General features: G+C 37.3%; 1 protein-coding gene across 20 annotated transcripts in view; it reads right to left on the bottom strand.

Annotated features, from left to right (window-relative positions):
• ANKS1B (ankyrin repeat and sterile alpha motif domain containing 1B) overlaps positions 1–21505 on the bottom strand; it is a 1210519-nt gene that overhangs the window by 365967 nt on the left and 823047 nt on the right. For all 20 annotated transcript variants that reach the window (XM_037845547.1, XM_037845538.1, XM_037845540.1 and 17 more), the window contains one exon: positions 1347–1445. In XM_037845547.1, coding sequence (XP_037701475.1) covers positions 1347–1445 — 99 coding nt within the window. The remainder of the gene's footprint in view (positions 1–1346; positions 1446–21505) is intronic.

The raw sequence follows: 21505 nt of genomic DNA, 5'->3' as shown, positions 1-21505 counted from the left end.
AAGGATGTTTTATTCATTTCCTTTTAGTGTAGAAAATTACATGATTAAACTCCTTTGTATGCTTGATTCTCTTTGAATTTGCAAAAATGTTAAGATTCTATCAGTAGAAACTCAGTTCACTGTCAGTCAGCAAATTTTATTAGATAACTTCATTAGAAACAGTGGTTAATATTTATCCTTTCCATTCTGGGAAGGAGAAATTATAGCCTCCTTAGAAAGGAAAAGAACAGAAGAGAGTACAAAACACAGGATAAGCTCATATACCTAGGAGCTATCACGGCTCTCCCCTTACTGAATAAGTAAAGTTTCAATTCACCTGTTTACCTTGCCTCCAATCTTGCCCCACCCCAATCCCTTCTCACCTGGATGGCCCACCTTCAACTTTCCTCCTAATTCCTATTGTATACTGCCCTAAAGCACAGGGGTCAGGCCACATCTGTCTCCCTTTGCCAACAGAATGAATTTCACATTACTTAGCTTGGCACAAAGCACAAAGCAACCCAACCTACTTTTTCTGATTTATCTTACTACACGCTTCAATTTTTTAATCACTTTGGATTTAAGATCACATAGCATCACTAATTATTCCCATAACACTTCCAGCAATTTATTGCCTGAACCATACCTGTATTTATATGGTTCCTGCTGGTCTCCCAAAATACCTTTCCTTCTCTATCAGTTAAAATCCTAGGTATCTCAAAAGACCAGTACTCAGACTCTACTTCTTCCTTTAGGCTTCTATGAAACCTTATGTGGAAACAGAAAATCAACCCTGTTGCTAGGTAACATACTGCTAGGTAACATACAGTAAAAATGACACCTGGTTACAGATTGCATCTAGACGAGGAGGATCTATATATGAACCATGAATACCTGATGGGGATGTGAAACTTCAGGCATCCCTGAATGAAGACTCTTGTAACTGGGCAGTTCCCTTGAAGGGACCCTGGAGGCTAAGTCTATGGAGTTGTTACAAGAGACTATTGTCTCCTACAGGACATGAGGCTTCTCTGCCAGCACAGTTCCCACATCTACCCAATATGGATCTTGTCTTCTTGCACCTGAGTTGTCATCTGGGGGGCTTGGAATGCTGTATGTACTAATATAATATTGGACTGCCACTGAAGAGAAACACTGAAGCTACCCTGCTGGCAGATGATCTTTCCTGTATTATACCCTCTAGCTAAATCTAATGCCAAGTGTGACCCATAGTAATTTTATGAGGGAATCTTTAGCTGGACCTAAGAAGATCCGCTCTTGGGCATTGCATCAATATGTGGAAATGATGTTCTAAATGCTAATAGCCCTTGCATGCCTGGAATTAAAATTACTGGAACTGTGCTTACCTTTGGAAGGAGCTGGATTGCCTGTAGAATTCTTTGTCTGTGCCCAGAATTAAGGATTCCAATTTCCAACAAATCCTGATCTTCCATAACATTGCTTCCCTGAAACAAAACCAGAAATGGTGTAAATTAATTCAGGCTATCTTTTCTGTGGGTAAATAACAGGGATTTATTAACCAAAGGAAAAATAACCAAGACGTGACCTGATTTTTAGAAACAAATGCTTAGTCATCCTTATGTGAGGGTGGGATCAGAGAAGGTCATCTGTGTGACCTTCCCTCTCCTCACAAGCATCTCTTACGGTTTATTATTTATGGTTGGATTATCTGCATTGGAGATTAATTCCTGTGACTTAAAACTGTATTCCTATCAAAGTGTTAGGAAGTGTTGCCATTTAGGATTATCAGTGACCTACATGCTGATGTGAAAGAACTGACCACTATTTTTCTTGCAGATTTTGCAAGGAGCGTTGGTGGAAAAATCTTAATTGGCAGATTAAAAGTGAGAACTCATAATTAATTTTAAAATGTTGATTGCCAGACACTTGATCAAGATTTGGAGACAGAACAACGAATAAAATGCAGGTTGCTGCCCACATTCACCTTTATTCCTTCTAGTCAAGTGAGGGCAAGATTATACAATGGCAATTAGAATGCTGTGAATAGGCTATGGTGATCACTGCATACTTGGGAGCTCAGAAGGGATCTGGGATAGGTTTTAGAGGAGATGATGTGCAATCAGATACCTGAAGGATGGTTAGGACTTAGCACCCCCAAAAGGAAGGACAAACAGGAAATTATATGCAATGACCTGTGGGTAAGAGAGAACACAGTGTATTTGGAAGCTTGGGTTCTGAAATAAGTCAGAGAGAGGAGCAAAAGCAAAAGGTAAGACTGGAAAGTTAATCAGAGGCCAGAATATACAAACACTGAACACTATGCCAAGAAATTTAGACTTCATTCTGAGAGTAATGGGAAGCCATGGGTAGGTTTTAAGCAAAGGTGTTACATGGTCAAGTTCAGAAAGATCATTTGGGCTGGGTTTCAGTTTCCTCGTCTATAAAATGAAGTTGAGCCAGACGATCTTTAAGGACTGTTCTAGTTTGCTAATGCTGCCAGAATGCAAAACACCAGAGATTGGTTGGCTTTTATAAAAGGGGATTTATTTGGTTACACAGTTACAGTCTTAAGGCCATAAAATGTCCAAGGTAACGCATCATCAATTGGGTACCTTCACTGGAGGATGGTCAATGGTGTCCGGAAAACCTCTGTTAGGTGGGAACGCACATGGCCGGCATCTGCTCCAAGTTCTGGTTTCAAAATGGCTTTCTCCCAGGATGTTCCTCTCTAGGCTTCAGCTCCTCAAAAATGTCACTCTTAGTTGCTCTTGGGGTGTTTTTCCTCTCTTAGCTTCTCAAGAGCAAGAGTCTGCTTTCAAAGGCCGTCTCCAAAATGTCTCTGTAAGCTGCAGGTCCTCTCTCAGTTCCAGTGTGTTCTTCAAAGTGTCCCTCTTGGTTGTAGTTCCTCTTCAAAATGTCACTCTCAGCTGCACTGAGTTCATTCTGTTTGTCAGCTTATTTATATGGCACCAATGATTTAATTTAGACCCACCCTGAATGGGTGGGGTAACACCTCCATGGAAATTATCCAATCCGAGTCATCACCTAGAGTTGGGTGTGGAACATCTCCAGGAAACGCTCAAAGAACTACAATCTAATCAACACTGATAAGTCTGCCCACACAAGACTACATCAAAGATAATGGCGTTTTGGGGGACATAACAGATCCAAACTGACACAAGGACCAATCCAGCCCTGAAATTCTCTGATTTCCATTATTTTTAAAAACCTGATTAATATTCTAATACATAAATGTATAGATTGCTTATTTTGCCTTTAAATTTTCACCTTTCTGAGTTTGTAACCTAGAATTTCCCTTTAAACTGAGGAGTTCCTAGAGAAGTTCAAGAATTCAGATCATTATTTTTCTTGACAAATTAAATGGCCCTATTACTATGTAACACATGAGAATGCTTAATAATAGAAATTAAAATACCTATTTATGGGGGGCAATGGGTATTGATGGACATTCAGAGCAAAACAGAGAATGAATTGGGAAGAATAAACCTGGGGATATGAGACCATTAGGAGGCTACTACAGCTGTTTTAGAGATGATCTGGACTTGGTTTAAGGTAGTGGCCATGGAGACGGAATGAAGTGGATGGATTTTAAAGTCATCAACAAGTTCGACTTAGCAATCAAATGTGTGGAATGATGGAGAAATGAGGAATACATACAAGCTCCAGAATTGGGCAATGGGGTGGACTTGGTGCATTTTCCTGGGATAATAAAGGAGAAGGGGAAGTTCTACTGTGGAGCAAAGTGAAGCTAATGTCTTTCTCTAGACAGAGAAAGCATAGATGGATATAAGCAATTCATATCAGGCTATACTATAAATGGATAATTGTCAGTTCTTAGATGGATTAAAACCATTATAATGGTGCCATAGCCAGGGATTTCAAATGGGCATTCACTGGACAAAAACAGTGTGCCTACTCATAGAATCACTCCTACGTTTAAGCTACACGGGCTGTCTTGGAGGAAGCATAAGGATCCAGGTACATAGCAGCATGCTGATGAAAAGCCTAATGAAAAACAAATAAAGCCAGTTTTGGCAATATGCCACAGGAAACATTGCTCTCAAGAAATTACTCAGAGCACACAACAGAGCATAGCTAAGAATACAAATTACTTCATTTTGAGAAAGCGTTATTTTCAGAAATGGACTAGTGTGACACGAGCTGGGTATGTGATATCATTCTGATTTTTGCTCTTCTAGGGGTTTTCCAAAAGGAGTACCCAGCCTTAAAAAAAAAGTCTTTGGCTGATATGTGTTACAGCATTACCAGGTTTTCCATGTGTTTTTACCAACCCACAACTTCAGTTCAAGCAAAATAAAGAATCTGTTTTCTTTGTGCAAACACAAAATACACCAGTATCCTATAGTCTTTGTTTACTATCTAAACGTAATTCCAAAAACTTGATTTCAGTGTTTGAATCCTGAAATTATTTGAATAACTGAATCCTTGAAACCACTAAATACCATCTTTCAATCTTCAGTAAGAATGGAGCCCTTCTTTTATTGGATAAGTTGTGGGTATACAGAACAATCATGCATAAAATACAGGATCCCTATTGTACCTCCCTATTATTAACACCTTGTATTGGTGTGTACATTTGCTACAACTGATGAAAGCAGACTTCACTATTTGAACTATTAACTATATGCCATGGTTTAACTTAGGGTTCACTGCTGGTGTTGTGTGGTTCCATAGATTTTTCTTTTTTAATTATTTCAGTATCAAAATTACAACCTAACATTTCCCCTTTTACCCACATTAAATATGTAATTCAGTGCTGTTAACTATATTCCCAATTTTGTATTACCATCACCACCATCCATTACAAAAAGGTCTCTATAATCCCAAATAGAAACTCTGCACATTTTAAGCTTTAACAACTCCCTATTCCCTACTCCAACCCCACCTCCTTTTATCCTATATTCTAGATTCCAACTTTATGAGTTTGCTTATTCTAACTATTTCATATCAGTGAGATCATATAATATTTGCCCTTTTGTGTCTGGCTTATTTCACTCAACATGATGTCTTCAAGGTTCATCCATCTTATTGCATGTATCAGAACTTTATTCCTTTTTAAGCCTGAGTAATATTCCATTTTATGGATAGACCACATTTGTTTATCTGTTCATCTTCTGATGGACCCCTGGGTTGCTTCCGTCTTTTGATAATTGTGAATAATGCTGCTATGAACATTGGTGTGCATATATCTGCTCAAGCCCCACTTTCAATATTCTTTTGCGTATGTATCTAGAGAAGGGCTTCCCAGGTCACCTGGTAATTCTATATTCAACTTTCTGAGGAATTGCCAAACTGTCTTCCACAGAGCCTGCACCATTTTTCATTCCCACCAGCAATGAATGAATGTTCCTATTTGTCTACATCCTCTCCAATATTTGTAATTTTCTTTTAAAAAAATAGTAGCCATTCTACCGGGTTGTGAAATGGTATCTCACTGTGGTTTTGATTTGCATTTCCCTAATGGCTGATGATGTTGAGCACCTTTTCTGTGCTTTGTGGCCATTTGTGTATCTTTTTTGGAGAAAATGTCTATGCAAGTCCTTTGCACATTTTTTAAATTGAGTCATCTTTTTGTTGTTGAGTTAAAGGATTTTAAAAATATATTCTGAATATTAAACCCTTATTTGATATATGATTTCCAAATATTTTTTCCCATTGTGTAGGTTGTCATTTTACTTTCATGATAAAGTTTTTTGAGGCACAAAAGTTTTAAATTTTTATGAACTCCTATTTTATCTACTTTTTCTTTAGTTGCTTATGCTTTGGGTGTAAAGTTTAAGAAACCATTGCTTAATACAAGGCCCTGAAGATGCTTCCTTACATTTTCTTCTAGGAGTTTTATAGTTCTGGTTCTTATATTTAGGTCTGTTATCCATTTTGAATTGTGAGGTAGGGGAACACCTTCATTTTTTTCAAACAGAGATCCAGTTTTCCCAGCAACATTTGTTGAAGAGGGTACTCTTCCCCAGTTGAGTGGCCTTTGCCCCCTTGTTAACAATCAATTGACTATAAATGTGAGGGTTGATTTCTGAGCTCCCAATTCTATTGCATTGGTCTATATGTCTGTCCTTGTGCCAGTACTATGCTGTTTTGATTACTGATAAGTTTTAAGATCAGGAAGTGTGAGTTCTCCGCCTTCATTTTTCTTTTTCAAGATGGCTTTGGCTATTTGGGGTCCCTTACTCTTCTCTATAAATTTGATGATTGGCTTGTCCATTTCTCCAAAGAAGGTTGTTGGAATTTTGACTGTATTTTGAATCTGTAAATTGCTTTGGGGTAGAACTGGCATCTTAACAATATGTAGTCTTCCAATCTATGAATATGGAATTCCTTCCATTTATTTAGGTTTTCTTTGATTTCTTTCAGCAATGTTTTGTAGTTTTCTGTGTACAAGTCCTTTACATCCTTAGTCAGATTTCTTCCTAGATATTTGATTCTTTTAATTGTTATTATAAATGGAATTTTTTTTATTTCTTTTGATTGTTCATTGCTAGTGTATAGAAACATTACTGATTTTTGGATGTTGATATTGCACCCCACCACTTTACTCTCTACATTTATTAGCTCTTAGGAGCTTTGGTATAGATTTCTCAGGATTTTCTGCATATAGGATCAAGAGAGGAAACTTTTTGAAGAATTGTAGGAAACTTAGACATTTCTAAAGAACATGTTAGTACACAACAACTTCTCTCCAGGGCAAATTTTCTAGCATACAGGATAATTACCAAACACTTTTGAAAAATGAGTGAAAATTACTGGAAGCACAATGAAAATTGCAAGAATGTGCCTGAGGAGAAAAAGTACTAATTGTGAAAATGTAAAGGAAAGGATTAAAGGTCCCCAGTGAAGCATGCTATTAGAATTTCTCTATTTTCTCTCTTTCTGTAATACATAGGGATACCAAAGATATCCCAGTGCATTATCCAGCCAGCCTTTTGTCAAACAGCAATGGGCTTGGAGTCTAAAGACCTGGATTTGCATCTTGGCTGGGTAAACTTGGCAAGGAATTTTTCCTTTTTGGTCTCACTGTCCTCATCCTTAAACTGAAGCAGTTTAATGAAAATGAACTCAGTTCTAAAATGCCATAATTCCAGTCATACCCAACTTTTGATTAACATTATCATATATAAGTATACAGATTTATATTTTGAAATTGAATTTTACTGCTTCGGAATGTTAACTTAAAGTTACCTTTCAGAAATGATTATAGAGAAGTTCAAGAATGCGTATTTTTTCTTTGACAAATTAATCTTAGTACCATGAACTTATATAATTTCTTTTTTTTTAATTTTTAACTTTATTTATTGAAAAATTAAAACAAACAAACAACAACAAAAACCCATGACATTTCAAACAAAACAAAGCAAAGGATTAAGAAAAACAAATAACCTAAAATAACTGCTTTGCTTCCACCATGTTTCTACCATACCCCAAGAAAATTAACAAACCATAATCAAAAAAAAGTCTAAGAAAAACCAAATAACCTAAAATAACTACATTGAAGCTAATTTTTTAAATGCAATAACTTTTTTTTACTTTACCAAAAAACTAAAAATTCAAACAAAGTAAAACAAGGGAATAAGAAAAACAAATAACCTAAAATAACTGTATTGCTTCCAACATGTCCCCACCATACCCCAAGAAAATTAACAAACCCTAAAAAACAAAGGAATAAGAAAAAACAAATACAATTTCTTATTAAAGGAAATTATAGAATACCTTATTTTTGTAGTGTTATGGATTTTTATGGGTTTTCAGAGAAAAATGAAATGTTTCAAACCTTACAATAATCTAACAATTTCTTTTGCACTTGGGTAATAGTTGCTCCATCAAGGACAATAAACATTCCCCTTCTTCCTAGAGAGCTAGAATTTCTTCTCAAATTAGCACTTGTCTTCCCTAAATGTTAGAGAATCTTGGCTTCACTCCTTTTTTCCTCATTAAAAGCTAAACATAAAGTCTAGTTTTTTCCTTCCACCATCCATTTTTTCACCTGGCTGCCAGATGATTGTTTTTTAGAGCAGAGCTCCAATTACGTCATTTTCTGCTCAACCATCTACTACATTGCACTGTCCACTTCCTCACCTTCCCATGACACTTGCTGTCTCTACTTTCTCATCTCCACTGTCTCTTGAACCCACTACAATAAGCTTGTATCCTAATCCCCCACCCCATTGATTCCATAGTAATTTTCTACCAAATGTTGAGAATGACCTCTCAATTGCAAAGTCTAGTCAACACCTTTCAATCCTGATTTTAATAGAACCCTTGACTGCTCTTGACCTTGTAACTATGTCCCTTCCTTGACTTCTATGACATCACTCACCACTCTCTAGTGATTTTTCTTCTTCCCTTTGATCCATCCTTCTCAGTCTCCTTAGGTAGTTACTCTGCTCAAAGTGATGTTCTTTAGCTTCTCTTTCCATCCTTCTCTTATTTTAAAACCTCTTATATGTAGTTGATTCAAATTCTTTAGTCCAGACCTTCCCACCAAGCTTCAGAATTATTATACAACTGATTCCTGGCTTCTCCACATGGAGTTTCCACTGACATCATAAGCTGATTATTTTCAAAATAAACCCATCATCCCACTCATCCATATCTTTCTTATGTATCCCCAATACTAATTAATATGGGAAATACAATCCTCTAGGTCATCCAAACCAGATAGCTGGGAATATTTTAGACTTTTCTGGCTTCCTCACCAACCTCATTCAATCAGTCACTAATTCCAAGTAATTCTGCTTCTTAAATATCTCGAGTACACTTCTGCCCCTCCTCACCACTAACACTGACTCCTGTTAGGTTTTCATTGTCTGTTCACCGCATTACTGCAGCAGCCGCTTAACCTAGTCTTGATTCTAGTTTGGCCCTTCTCCTGTCTGTCCTTCACATTGCTACCACATTCATTCACTAGAATGTGAATCTTACCATGGTTTTCCCATTGATTAAAATCTATCAATGTTTACCAAGTGCCCTTAGAATAAAGCTCAAATTGTCATCTGGCCTTACGAGGTCCTACATGATCCAACAGCCTGACTCCTCCAACCCAGACTTCATTTCTCACCACCAAGTACCACTTGTGTTCCAGCTGAAATTAATGACTGATGTTTCCTGAACAATTCACTGTTTTACACTGTTATCTGTCTGGCATCCCTTCCTCTCTCCTCCCTGAGATCTTTTATCTGTGTGGCAACTCCTACTTCTTCAAAAGTCAATGAAGTGTCCCTGTCTCTAAGAATTCTACCCCAAACTCTACCTTGCAGATTTAGATACACCTTCCTCTATGCTTTCACTGTGTATTGTACATATTTCTATGAGCAATGTCACTGAACTGTCATTTGGGTCGATCTTCCTCATCAGACTGTAAGCTCCTTGAAGGTAGGGTGTCCTCAGTTCCTTGTACCACTCCTGTTCCAAAAGTAGGCACTCAACACAAATTTGCAGGAATGAATCTTGGCCTTCAAGGTTCTCAAACATATGACCTCAACGTATTACTTTTTAGTATTGGCTTACGTGTCCCCATAGGAATTCTCATATACTTAATCTATTCTTAATTGTTCCCCAAACACCTTGAACTCCTACATTCTTCTTCCTTATCTCCACCTATCATTTTCTAAGATCCAGCTCAGTTGCTACTTCTGAAATCTTCCCAGAGCTTCCTTATTGAAGCTCTTTCTCCTCCAGATCTCTTTTGGTCATCATCGTCCTGTCACGTCATTAAGAGGTTTTTGCCTTATGTTTTAGTTGTTTTCCTGTCTTATCTCTCTTACCTAATTAGAAACAATTTTGATTACTATTATTTCTTTTTAGAACTAATATTATTTATTTTTAAGGATTTATTGACTTGAAAAGTGTACTGTGAGGAATTTCAAATGTTAGAATAATATTCATATCAAAGTCTTTACAAATGTAGTTGTTGTTGGAGGGGAGGCAGGGGCATATTTTATTTCCCCATTCATCTATGACCTTCCTAGCTACATACACAAACACAAATAATTTCAGCATTCATAAAATACATGGGAGATATCAAATAAATACGAAGCATAATGTAATATATATAATATAGCAATACATTAACATGCATGACATATTATATAAATTTATATATTTTCTCTGTATTTTAGGAATGCTGAATGATAGTAACATGAAACATTATATAAGCTATAATCAAGGGAGCCCAAAACTCACATCCTCACAGTCCATGTGTGAAATCACTGTAAGTATGTTAAGCAGAAGCCAAATCAAGTTTCTTGGTGATTGTGGAATTATATATTCCTATCATCTGTGGGCCCTTCCTATGCCTTTCTCTCAAATCCCTTTTCTTGAATTCTATCGTCTCATTCATTCCTGTGTCATATTTAAAATTCTGTAATAATGTGCATATTTCCTATGGTACTAAATTTTAAAATAATGACTTTTCTTTTTTTTTTTTTTTTAATTTACCATCTTCTTGGTTTATCTTCCCCTTGGATAGATCAGGACATCTCTGCCTATGTAATGGTTATGTGAATGCTCTATAGTTGTGCTGTCTAATGCAGTAGCCACTAGCTACATGAGGCTATTTAAATTTAAATTAATTAAATTTAAATAAAATTAAAATTCCAGTTCTTCAGTCACAGTAGCCACATTTCAAGTGTTTATTGTCCACATGTGGCTGGGAGCTACCACATTGGACAGTGCAAATATGGACCATATCCATCATTACACAAAGTTCTACAAGACAGTACTGTTCTATAGCTATAGGCATTGAAACTATAGTCAAATCATATAGAAGGGGCCAAAATGGGGAATTAATAGGGAAGCATACAAGGAAAAAAATACTCATGGATTATCCTCAGGATATAATTATTCAAGTGCCTCAAAGTGCATGAAAGTTAAATTTAAAATTTTTAGCTAATTTCCATATATTTTTTCAGTCATTTAAGTAAATTAAATTTTGCTCTACTTTCACTATTGTTTGAATATTATGGGGTTAGAAATCTATGCTATGAAACTGCCAAGTCCAACTGATAAATTATTTATTATTTTCTTAGCACCCTACCAGGCACATTGCATGGGTCATTTAAGGAAAATTAACCAGAAGATAGAGTTGTTTAGTTAATGACTTAATAGAAGAATCAAAGGCCCAAGGAAGTGTTTTAAAACAGCCTCTCTTTAACTGACCAGAAATGTCTAATGCAGGGGTCTTTGTTGTTTTCCTTAATCATGGAATGGAAAAAACCATCTAATATCATTTCATACACTGAGAACTGAAAGCTGAAGTTTCTCTGACCATGTGATAAACTAATAAGATGACCAAATGGAATAAAAAGCAGTGTTTTATATGTAATGATCCATTAGAAATAGAATAGCTATTTATTGAAAGTCTCTCAGAAACATCTGTATTGAGTGCTTCTGTCTCTCAGAACTCCAGCTTGAAAAGTTTTCCGATCTTCATACGTTAATCCTATATCATATTCATTTAGAAGTCTTTCCTTCACATTGCATATTATACAAAATACTAGGGAAACATTTTTAAGACCTTAGAGAACTAGTTTCTTCTTAATATAAGGTTGAGTTGGATGATATTATTTATTCTGTCCCTCCATACAGTCAAAGACTGAAAAAAATCAAGAAGACACTGTTGACTGGGGAAAATTGCTTTTGCTCTATAATTAACTAAATTAGATTCTTCTCCACAAATTATGTGGCCTTAAATATTTAAAATAGAAGACTTGTATAATAGAGTGACAACAAGATTCTGCAAATCCACACATGGAAAAGCACATATTTTAGTTTATTTTTCATATAATTTCTTACAGCAGAAGTAAAATGGTGGCATAAAACTGTACACAATTTTCTTGGAATGTCATACCACCTCTTAGTTTCTAGAAAAGCTTTGATACAATTTGGTATCAATTTTCAAGTAAAATCAATGCATCTTTTGATAATAATTAATCTGATAAAACAGATTTATAATTCCCTTTTCAGTGTTGGAACAAAGCTCTATTTAGCTTGTTAAACAGAAACATGAGTTACTGATGATGTGCTTCTCCCAATTCTAATTCCCTTTCTCACAGTGGAAGAAAAATTTTTAGTACGTGTTTTACTCCTCAAACCTCCATTTTTACATATCTGTCCAGTGAAATGGATTTTTTTTCTTCAAAATTTAAATTTTCACATTTTTAGTTAATGAAGAAAGTTTTCTGGATTCCTCAGACCACATCACTAAGTAATAAGTTAGAGAGTATCTATAATAAGTTAGAGAGTATCTATCATAGTTGTATATTTTAATAAGATAGATAATACCTTAGACTTATTTTTTTTAGGATTAGTACTTAACAGCTAACATAATTACAATGAATTTTCTACCACTGAATTTTTCCTGTTTAAATCTTTCCAGCCTATTTCTCCTGTAAAACATCTATTCTCAAGACACACAGAGAGAAGGTATTTGTTCATAAAGGAATTGAGCAGGGGTTGTTGATAGCATAAAATATAATTACAATTCATTGGAGATATGTGCTCATGTAGATTTTAGAATTATGTATATTTATTAAGATTGCAAAGCATTTATACAGTAATTTGTACTGTCTTTGGTCAAAAATTTCACAGCTGCAAGAGAAAAAGCCTATTATTTATTTTTATATTATTTATTTTATTCTTTAAGGAAAAAAGTTGATAGGAACAAAGCTTATTTGTATGCTCTTACTTCCTCTAGATACTGTACATACATTTAAAAATATAAAGCTATGTATATCTACTGTCTTCTTCCAGTTTTCACACTAAAATTGGTATAAATTAGTGTAAAGTAAATGGCACACTTACCAAGTTCTTATTCTGTGCAAAGGCCTGTTCTAGATGTTCTATATATATTAACTTATTTTATCCTTACCACATCTCTAGGAGGTGGGTGCTAATATAACCCTCATCTCACAAATGAATGAACCAAGGCCCAGAGAACTTAAGGAATTTGCCCCTATAGCTGGTGAGAACTTTTCTTACAACCATTACCCAATTTCACCTCCAGTAGTGCTAATGTAGGAGAGAAAATGTTCAGTAAAAATGTGGTTAGACCTAAACCATTTATACTGTACTTTAGAGCCATATGAAATTCACACTTGAAAGCAAATGTTCCAACTTACTGTATCTTTGATTTCACAGCATTTGAACAACAATGAATTCCTGTCTATGGAAGAGAATTTGGAAAGCTGTCTGACCTATTCTTTCCTGCTCTGCCCCAGTCCTTTCTGTTCACTGAATCATGGAATTATGGTTTGCAGGTACCTGCGGGGTTTTCTGGTCTAAACATTTCCTACTCACTGCAAAGCTTTAACTCTTCTTTTTCTTCTGAAGCATGGTATCTAGCTGGGTTACAACATCCCCAAAGGGGGTGAAAGGATATTAAATGCCTTAAATGGTCTTTCCTGGCAGCTGAGTCTGATCAGGGGGTGGAGGTAGGACTTGGGGGACACCTGAGTCCTCCTTTAGCTCCCACTGTGCTGCAGACTGAGGGTGGCAGGAGAGCTATTAGAAGAACATGCCAAAATTGGAGATGAAAGGAAAACAGTTAGCAGCTGTCCCATGTCCTTTTCCAATCACAAACTGTGAAGAAAAAATTTTTTCCTTGAGTAGGCTGTACATAATCTTGGCAGGTATTTGAGTTTTGTTCTTCTAATATGCTGAAAATTTTCCAGTGCCTTACAGCCAAAAGTGAGCAATGCTTAGGTTAGTTTGGACACCCTGCTCTTAACAGAAGAGAAATATGTCATCTTTGTGTTTACAACAGGCTCTATGACAAATGATATCTCACTGGTAATAAAGAGATCCAAAACGAAGTGCTCCTCAGTGGGAGAAGAAAAAATGAATTTGCTTCTGGATATGGCCAACATAGCCATAAGTAATGAAGGAGGAAAATGTGCTTAAAAAGATTAATATTAATGACCAGTCATTGAGCATTCACTGAGAGCCAGGTACCTTGCCATTTTTATTTATAAACCTTACAACAATCTTATAAGATAAATGGTTTTATCTCTGAGTCCCAGGGATGTGAAACCATTCAGCCAAGTTTGCACAGTTAGCATATGATGGATCTATCAGACTCTGATTCTCAGGCTTCCTTCACTGTAGAGAGTACCAAATGAGAATTAGGAAACTTCTCCTGATGGAGAATCCAGTCAATAGATACTAATACAAGGTAACTCCCATGACACTGTTTTCACATACACTACATATATATTGACAGACAATTGAGTGTGGCTGCCATAGTTTCTCTAAAATGTTTGATTTCAGATAAATTCTTTACCTTCTGAAAGGTTAACTGGTTAGTTCTACTTTTAAACAGTGTAATCCCGAGTCAAGTGTGTTAATAAAGGTGACCCAGGCTTTTCTGGCTAAAGCACCAAGTAACTTGCCAAGTTCTGAGTTGGGATAAGGCTGGGAAGTGGGAAATAACAGCCTGACGTTGAATTGGCAGTGCTGGGAGCCTCAGCTCTTCTGCAGAGCCTTGTCAAACCACCTGGCTGACCAACTGGGGAAATGAAGCTCTCAGGGGCAGGGTGCCAGGTTTGGGTAACCTTGGTTTAGGTCTCCTTTAAGAGCCAAGATTTAGGAGAAGGATGTCTAGATACGAAAGGCAGGAAGGTGCCTGGGAATGAATTAAGGACATTTATGTGCCCAACTTAATGTGTTCTGAATCTAGGGAAAACAGAGTGATTCACCTGGGATGGCTGCCCAGGTTGACAGGGGCTGCAACGGTGAAGGCAAAAAATGCGGCCCTCTGGGAACGGTAGACCAGTCATAAGGCCATCTCATTAATACATTAATGTCCTTAAGAACAGACATCTCCAGATTTAAGGATAATGGTGACTCCTGACAGTGAGAACTATATTCAGAAATAGCAAAATAATCTTAATAGGAAAGGACAGCCAAGTAAGAGAAAGGGAGGGAAGGACAGAGAGAAAATGTTTCTTCTTAAGGGTGAAGGTAGTAGTGAGGGGAGAAGGGTTGCCAGATAGAATACAGAAGTTTAAATTTAACTGGGCATCCCATATTTTCATATGATAAATCTGGCAGCTTGGACAGGAGGCTGCTGAAAGCTAGAAATGAGCTAGCCAAATCTAAACCAGAGTTAAAGCTACCACTGAGGTGGGAACTGCCATTCATTCATTTATTCAACATATATTTGTTCAACTAGTATTTTTGAGTACTAATTACTATTTTCCAGGCTAGGTCCTGAGATACACCAAAAAGAGGACAGATAAGGTTCCTCTACATTTACTGTTTATAGTCTAGTGGGGAAGACAGAAATGCAAATAAACAAATAACACAAATAATTATTAGCAAAGTTTTACGCGTGTTTACTATATACCAGGCACCATTAAGTACCTTACCTTGTTTAATCCTCACAACAATCCCTGAGGTTGGTGCAAGTATTACTCTTATTTTATATTTATTTTACAATATTTTACAAATGCAGAATTGAAGGCACAGGGAAGCCAAAAATTTGCCCAAGGTCACACAGCTAGTAAAACACTATAAAGGACTTTAGTGGAGTGTTGTGGCCAAAAATAACAAGGGAGACCTATGTTAGAAAGACTAGTCAAGAAAGTCTTTTTGAGAAAGTAACATGTAAATCAAGACCTGATGTATTGGAAGGAGCTATCCCAAAATGAGAAGAAGCATTCCAGGGGCATTCCAGGTAGAAGGAATAGCAGATACACAGGCTCTGCAGTGAGAAGAGAACCGGGCATATTCTAGGAAGAGACAGAAGGCTTGTATCACCAGAATTTAGTGACTGAGGGGGAAGAAGAATAGCATGACCTTGGAAGGGAAAGCCCGGCACAGATAATGGAGGACTTTGCAGACCATGAAAAGGATTATGATTTTATTCCAAGTGCAATGGGAAACATTGAAGGATAAGCTGATTTACAGTTTTCTAATGTACTCTGGTTATGAAGAATGATGGAGAGTTTGGGTAGCATGGATGTGGAGCTCAGCAACCAACAATGAAACAACATCCTAGAAACATCAAAATCTGAGGACAATGTGAGGAAATGTGACCTTGTGGAGATCAATAGGAACTGGTCTCACTGGGGAGTCAAGTTTCTAAACCAAATGGAATCTTTTCATTTGAATCAAAGAGAAAAGCCAGATGGCAAACAAAAAATCAAAATGGCCTTAGATATGGGGTCTAAATTGATACAACCATGGATCATGATTTAGAAGTGCATGTTAAATTGAACATGTCCATACTCCATGACCCAGGAATTTTATTCAAGGTTGTAGCAGATGTTGATGATAGGGTGGACAAGCTAAATATTCTCAGCCTCCGTGGAAGCTATGGTTGAACACGTGACAGAGTTCTGTCTGAGGAGACACTGGGAAACCTCTGGAAAAGCATTTGCTTTCCTGATTAAAAGGGAGAAATTCCCCTGGTACCTCCCTATGTTGATAAGAAAATGGCTATAGCCTTCCCCCAGGATGAGCAGGGCTAACTGCTTATAAAAAGGTGACAGAGATGGGTCCACGGTCAGATGAGTACCAATAATAGATATCCCTATTGGAAACCTGAAAGCAGGCAAACATGAGCTACAAGATAATTAGGCCATGAAAAGCAAAGACTATTTATGGCTCCCTCCATCTTCTGCATTCAAGTTGCTCTGACCAGTTTACGTGAAAATGAGCTTCCCTTAGAACCAAGACAATGTTATATAATAATCCGCTGGCCAATTGTAGTCTTCAATTAGTCACTCCCAGATTTAAAATCTGGTGTTTTATAGGAAAAAGTTTTAATCTTGGAATCCGAACACATTATAATCTCAGAGCAGAAACAATAACATTTGGGAATGTGTTAGGTTGGCCTCAGAATATATGTGATTCTTCCCTGAATTTTCGATGTCAAGGTTTGTGTTCAGGTCTTTTGTAACCTAGAATGTCACTGGTGGGCAGAGAATGGTGACAACCTTGTTGAAACAGTTGACCAATGGAATTGCCTAATTTCTCCCCTCATATTTATTTTTGGTTTTGTGACCGTTTTCTTGAAATGTTCTTTAGAAGAAAAACATTTTTCCCCCATGAAGACTTTGTTTTGGCTGATTTCATTTTAAAACTTTGGTGGTGGAAAAATTTGCTCACACCACGAGACTAGGAGTAAGCATGAGGGGATTGATCACTGTAAGTGGGAAGCTAACCCAATCACGGTGTCAAACTGAAAGCTGAGCAAACTCACAACTAAGAAAAGTCATTTGAGCTATATGGGGCTGGCTAGCCCCTACCATTTGACCTTGGGTTGAATAAAAAGGGAAAACTGGTACAAGGCACACAAAGGCCCTCACCCTTTGTATAGTCTATGCCATGGACACTCTCTCTTCATTACACCATTTTCTTCACTAAATATTATTACTCAACCTGAGAGCAATGTGGGGTAAATAAAAGGAGAAATACTCTTTCTCATAGTGGATGTTTATTAAATGTCCCCTTGTCTAATTATTCTACTTGAAGGAGTTCTTGGGTTTTACTTTTAAAATATTGGACGGGTACCAATAACAACACCAAGAAGTCCTTCATATTTACTTAAATTGAACATTACTGAAAATGTACACATCTTATCCAGGTTAAAGCAGATGGTAAACAGGCCATCTCTCTACATGTTGGTTATTCCTACATATTATATGTCTTGTCTCCTCTAGTGGACAGCAAACTTCTTGAGAGAAAACATCATGCCTTAAATATCTTTGCATCTTCCTTAGCACCTATAAAAGTGCTTAGCACTTTGATGTTGACTAAGTATTGAGCAAAAATAAAAGCTTAAAAGAATGAATGCATAAGTGGAAATGTGATGTACAGATTTATAAAAACACAGTCTAAAGACAATTACATTAAGTTAGTTTGTAGGAAAAGGTTTGAAAATTTCGAGCAGAAAATTCTAATATTCAGGGAGTTTGATGTGTTTTTTTCTCCTAATTGAAGAAAAGATAAAGATGGAATTGCCAGTACATGATAACATCAAAATGTTCTTAATTTTTTTTTCAGTTTTGCAAATTCTCATGAGTTGATTTTCATCCAGGACTGTCAGTTGAGACATCTGATAATCTAAAAGCATTCAGAGAATTAGGATCCCATATGGCTCAAAAATATTTCCTATCCGGCAGGGAAAAAGGGAACATACTGTGAAAATAATACTGATATATCCTTTAATTTACGTGTACAAGGAGCACAAATGAATTTAAATCATTACTCATGGTATAATGATCAGGACCACTTACAAACCAAATGAAAAGAATATACAGCTCTTCATAATCATACTGCATTATGAAAAAGCAAAGAGGTATACTTCAACGCTATGATAGTAATGGGGTTATGATTGTCTTCCAGAAGCAATATTCAGTGGAAATTTGCACTAAATTAGGAGTCCTGGTTTATCAGTAATTAACGGCATAAACTTGGAAAAGTCATTTAACTTCCTTGGACCTTAACTTTTTCAACTGAAAAGTGAGAGCATTGGACCAGATGTTCCCTTCTAACACAGCATCTTGTCTGGAGGTTCTAGCAGAGAGTAAACTCACTTATATACTCATATTATCTGAAGAATAATTAATCCGCCTTGTTGGGGGGAAGTCATATTCTTCAACTGAGAGTTCAGTATTGAGAGATACATTTACATAATGGTGAGAGAGGAAGGTGATTTGAGCTCAGTCAGCCAATTGCACCAAATGAATTAATAATCATAAAGAGAATAACAATTGTTAACATTCATTGAGTGTTAACCATTGTCCTGACACTGGGCTTCAATCCTCAGAGCAGTTCTGGGAAATAAATATTATTATTGTCATCTCCATTTTACAGATGAGAAAACTAAAGCTTAGTGATAAGTAGGAACTTGACTGAGGTCATACAGAATGTGACAGAGTTGCTGCCTTCCTGCCTGGCAACCAATGTGACAGTGAAGTGGATGTTAGAGCCAGAGCCCTCTCATATCATGGCATCTAGACAAGTGTCTTCTACAAGGAACTGCTTCTTAGAGATCTGATGAATGGAGTCTCTTCCATACCAGCCTAACAGTCTCCATTAACCTCTTTCCCACATTCTCTACTAAGGGATTGAGGATTAACAAAAGAACATAAGGGGAAATTTTAGATAGTATAAATGTTACTAGAATAAAACTAAAAAAAAACACACATACACATGACTGCACAACACACTAAACCCTATTGTAAACAATGTACTATAGTTAATAGTACAATAAAAATGTTTTTCATGAATTGTAACAAATGTACCACACTAATGCAAGGTGTTATTAATAGGGTGGTGTACAGGAGCTCTATATTTTATGCATGATTTTACTGCTTACCTACAACTTAACTTTAACTCCCTAATTTAAAAAAAAGGTGAAACATCTCAACAATAACAAAAAAGGATATGGAATTAGGAACTCTTGCTTTAGCTCTGCTCTTCAGCAAGAATGTGACTCGGCTAATGAGCCTCTGATTTATCTGTAAAACGGGGATAACATAACATTTACCTTTTAGGGATGTGGCGACATGTTTATGAAGTTGTTTTATATACTATAAAGAAAAATTGCTAAAAATAAAGCATACCTGCTAGGAACTACTTTTTTTTCCCTCTTTAAGAAAAGCACTGTAAGTCTTCTAGTTTTGTGGGTTTTTTTTTTTTTTTTTTTTGGCCAGAAATAGTTTATTTCGAAAGAGGCAGCAAAGTGTAGTGGAAAAATGTAGCTTCTGTTCCTAGCTCTGCCATTTACCTTGCTTTGTGGCCTTGGGCAAGTCACTTAATCAGGTGTCCCAAAGGGCCCCTGCTCTGAAGGCCCTTGGCACTCCAGGTTTAATGCTCTGCAGGCCCTGTCTTGATATGTAATCATTTTTTTCTTTTAATTTGTGTTTCGAAAGTGTATGGGGGGCTTGGAATCTTGACTCATGCATAGTCCTGCCTCCCTGTCTCTCCAGAATGGGGTTCTTGGCAGCCACAACACTGTCCCCTGATGCCTGGTGCCACATCTCACCGTCTCTCCCGCAAAAGCTGCTGCCCTCCAGCTCCAAAAGAGGTCTGGGCGCTGGCAGGCCAGGGAGAGTGGGTTAGGCTCGGTTCCGCAGTCCCGTCAGCAACTCAGGGCACGGTGTCACCCATCCCCAGGCACGCCTGCCAAATGACCAGCTGAAGGTCACCTCTGATCCAGGTGCCAAGCATGTACTGAACTGGAGATTTAAAAATTCTTGGTAGTTCCCAATATGCCCCAGATTGCGTTACTAGGTCCGTGGGAAAGGGTGATGCCAGACCCTGTGCCTCCTGGTCAGGGCACTGCGCAAGGCGGCTGGCAGGAGGCAAAGCCCAACAGCAGGCGAGCCCTAGAGAGGGCGCATGCGCCCTTCAACACAGGCGGGGCTCCAGGTACGCGGGCGGTCTACGATGGCCTCACAGGTATCTTCGTGCCTGGGGGCATTCTCTCATCCTCCTTCCAACCGTCCTGAATTTGGATAGTGTTCGCCTCTTCAGGCCAGCTCAAGGAGGGGCTTGCCAGGAAATGAGAATTATATAATTTGTGTTCTGCGTCCAAGTTAAATGCTCTGATACATGAACTTAAAACTGTCAATGCACGACATGAAGACAAATGGCAAAATTCACGCTAATAATATAAAATCTAATTTTTTTCTTAGAATGACATTAAAAAGTAAATAAACAAAGACTCACCATAAATTGGCAGAGGCTGCAGAAGAAAGAAAAAACTTTATATGTACCTTTAACAGCACTATTTTCTTGCATTTTGAACAAAGATCCCTGCATTTTCATTTTGCACTAGACCCCGCGAATTATAAAACCAGTCCTGCTCCAGGGGTGTAAGCTCATAATGACCTGGTCTCTGCCTTACTCCACAGGTAGATCTGCAGCAGCTCTGCTTGCAGTTGTGAACTCAGTTAAGAAGCATGGTTGGTCTGATCCAAGAACAGCTCACTATTTATCCAGTGATCTCCAGTTTTATTTTACTTTTCCAACTGGGTGGGAAAGGTGTTTCTTGCGGAAACTGTGGAGGTCATTTAACCTTAATGAGGGTGATGCTTTACTAGATGTTAACTAGATAAAATTTCCATTTGTAGTCATAGGGATTGACTTAAAAATTATGAGGACACTGAGAAATATTGCCTGGACTTCTGGGATCCCTTTATCCATTCATTCATTTGCTCATTCTTTCATTCACTTATTCAATTATTTCACAGCACTTACTGAGTGCTTACCATCTTATGGATGCTGTGTTAAACATTAAGAATTCAAAGGTGATTAAGACAGTCTCTTTCCTAAGGGAGCTCAGAGTCAGGAGAAAGCCGAGAGGAAGACAGGCACATAAACAGATAATCATTATTTTTTGTTGTGGCAAGTGCAATGATGATGGCTCTACAGATAAGATTCAAAAGTACATACGCATGGATCAGAAAAGACATTTTGGGGAGGGTGGCATCTTTGCTGCTTACTAAGGGATGAGTAAAACTTAGCCAGGACACAGAAAATG

This window comes from Choloepus didactylus, chromosome 8 (assembly GCF_015220235.1).
Source record: "Choloepus didactylus isolate mChoDid1 chromosome 8, mChoDid1.pri, whole genome shotgun sequence".
Classification (NCBI taxonomy): Eukaryota; Metazoa; Chordata; class Mammalia; order Pilosa; family Megalonychidae; genus Choloepus; species Choloepus didactylus.
Note: the sequence above shows the minus strand (reverse complement) of the source record. Positions and strands in the feature narration are given on the sequence as shown.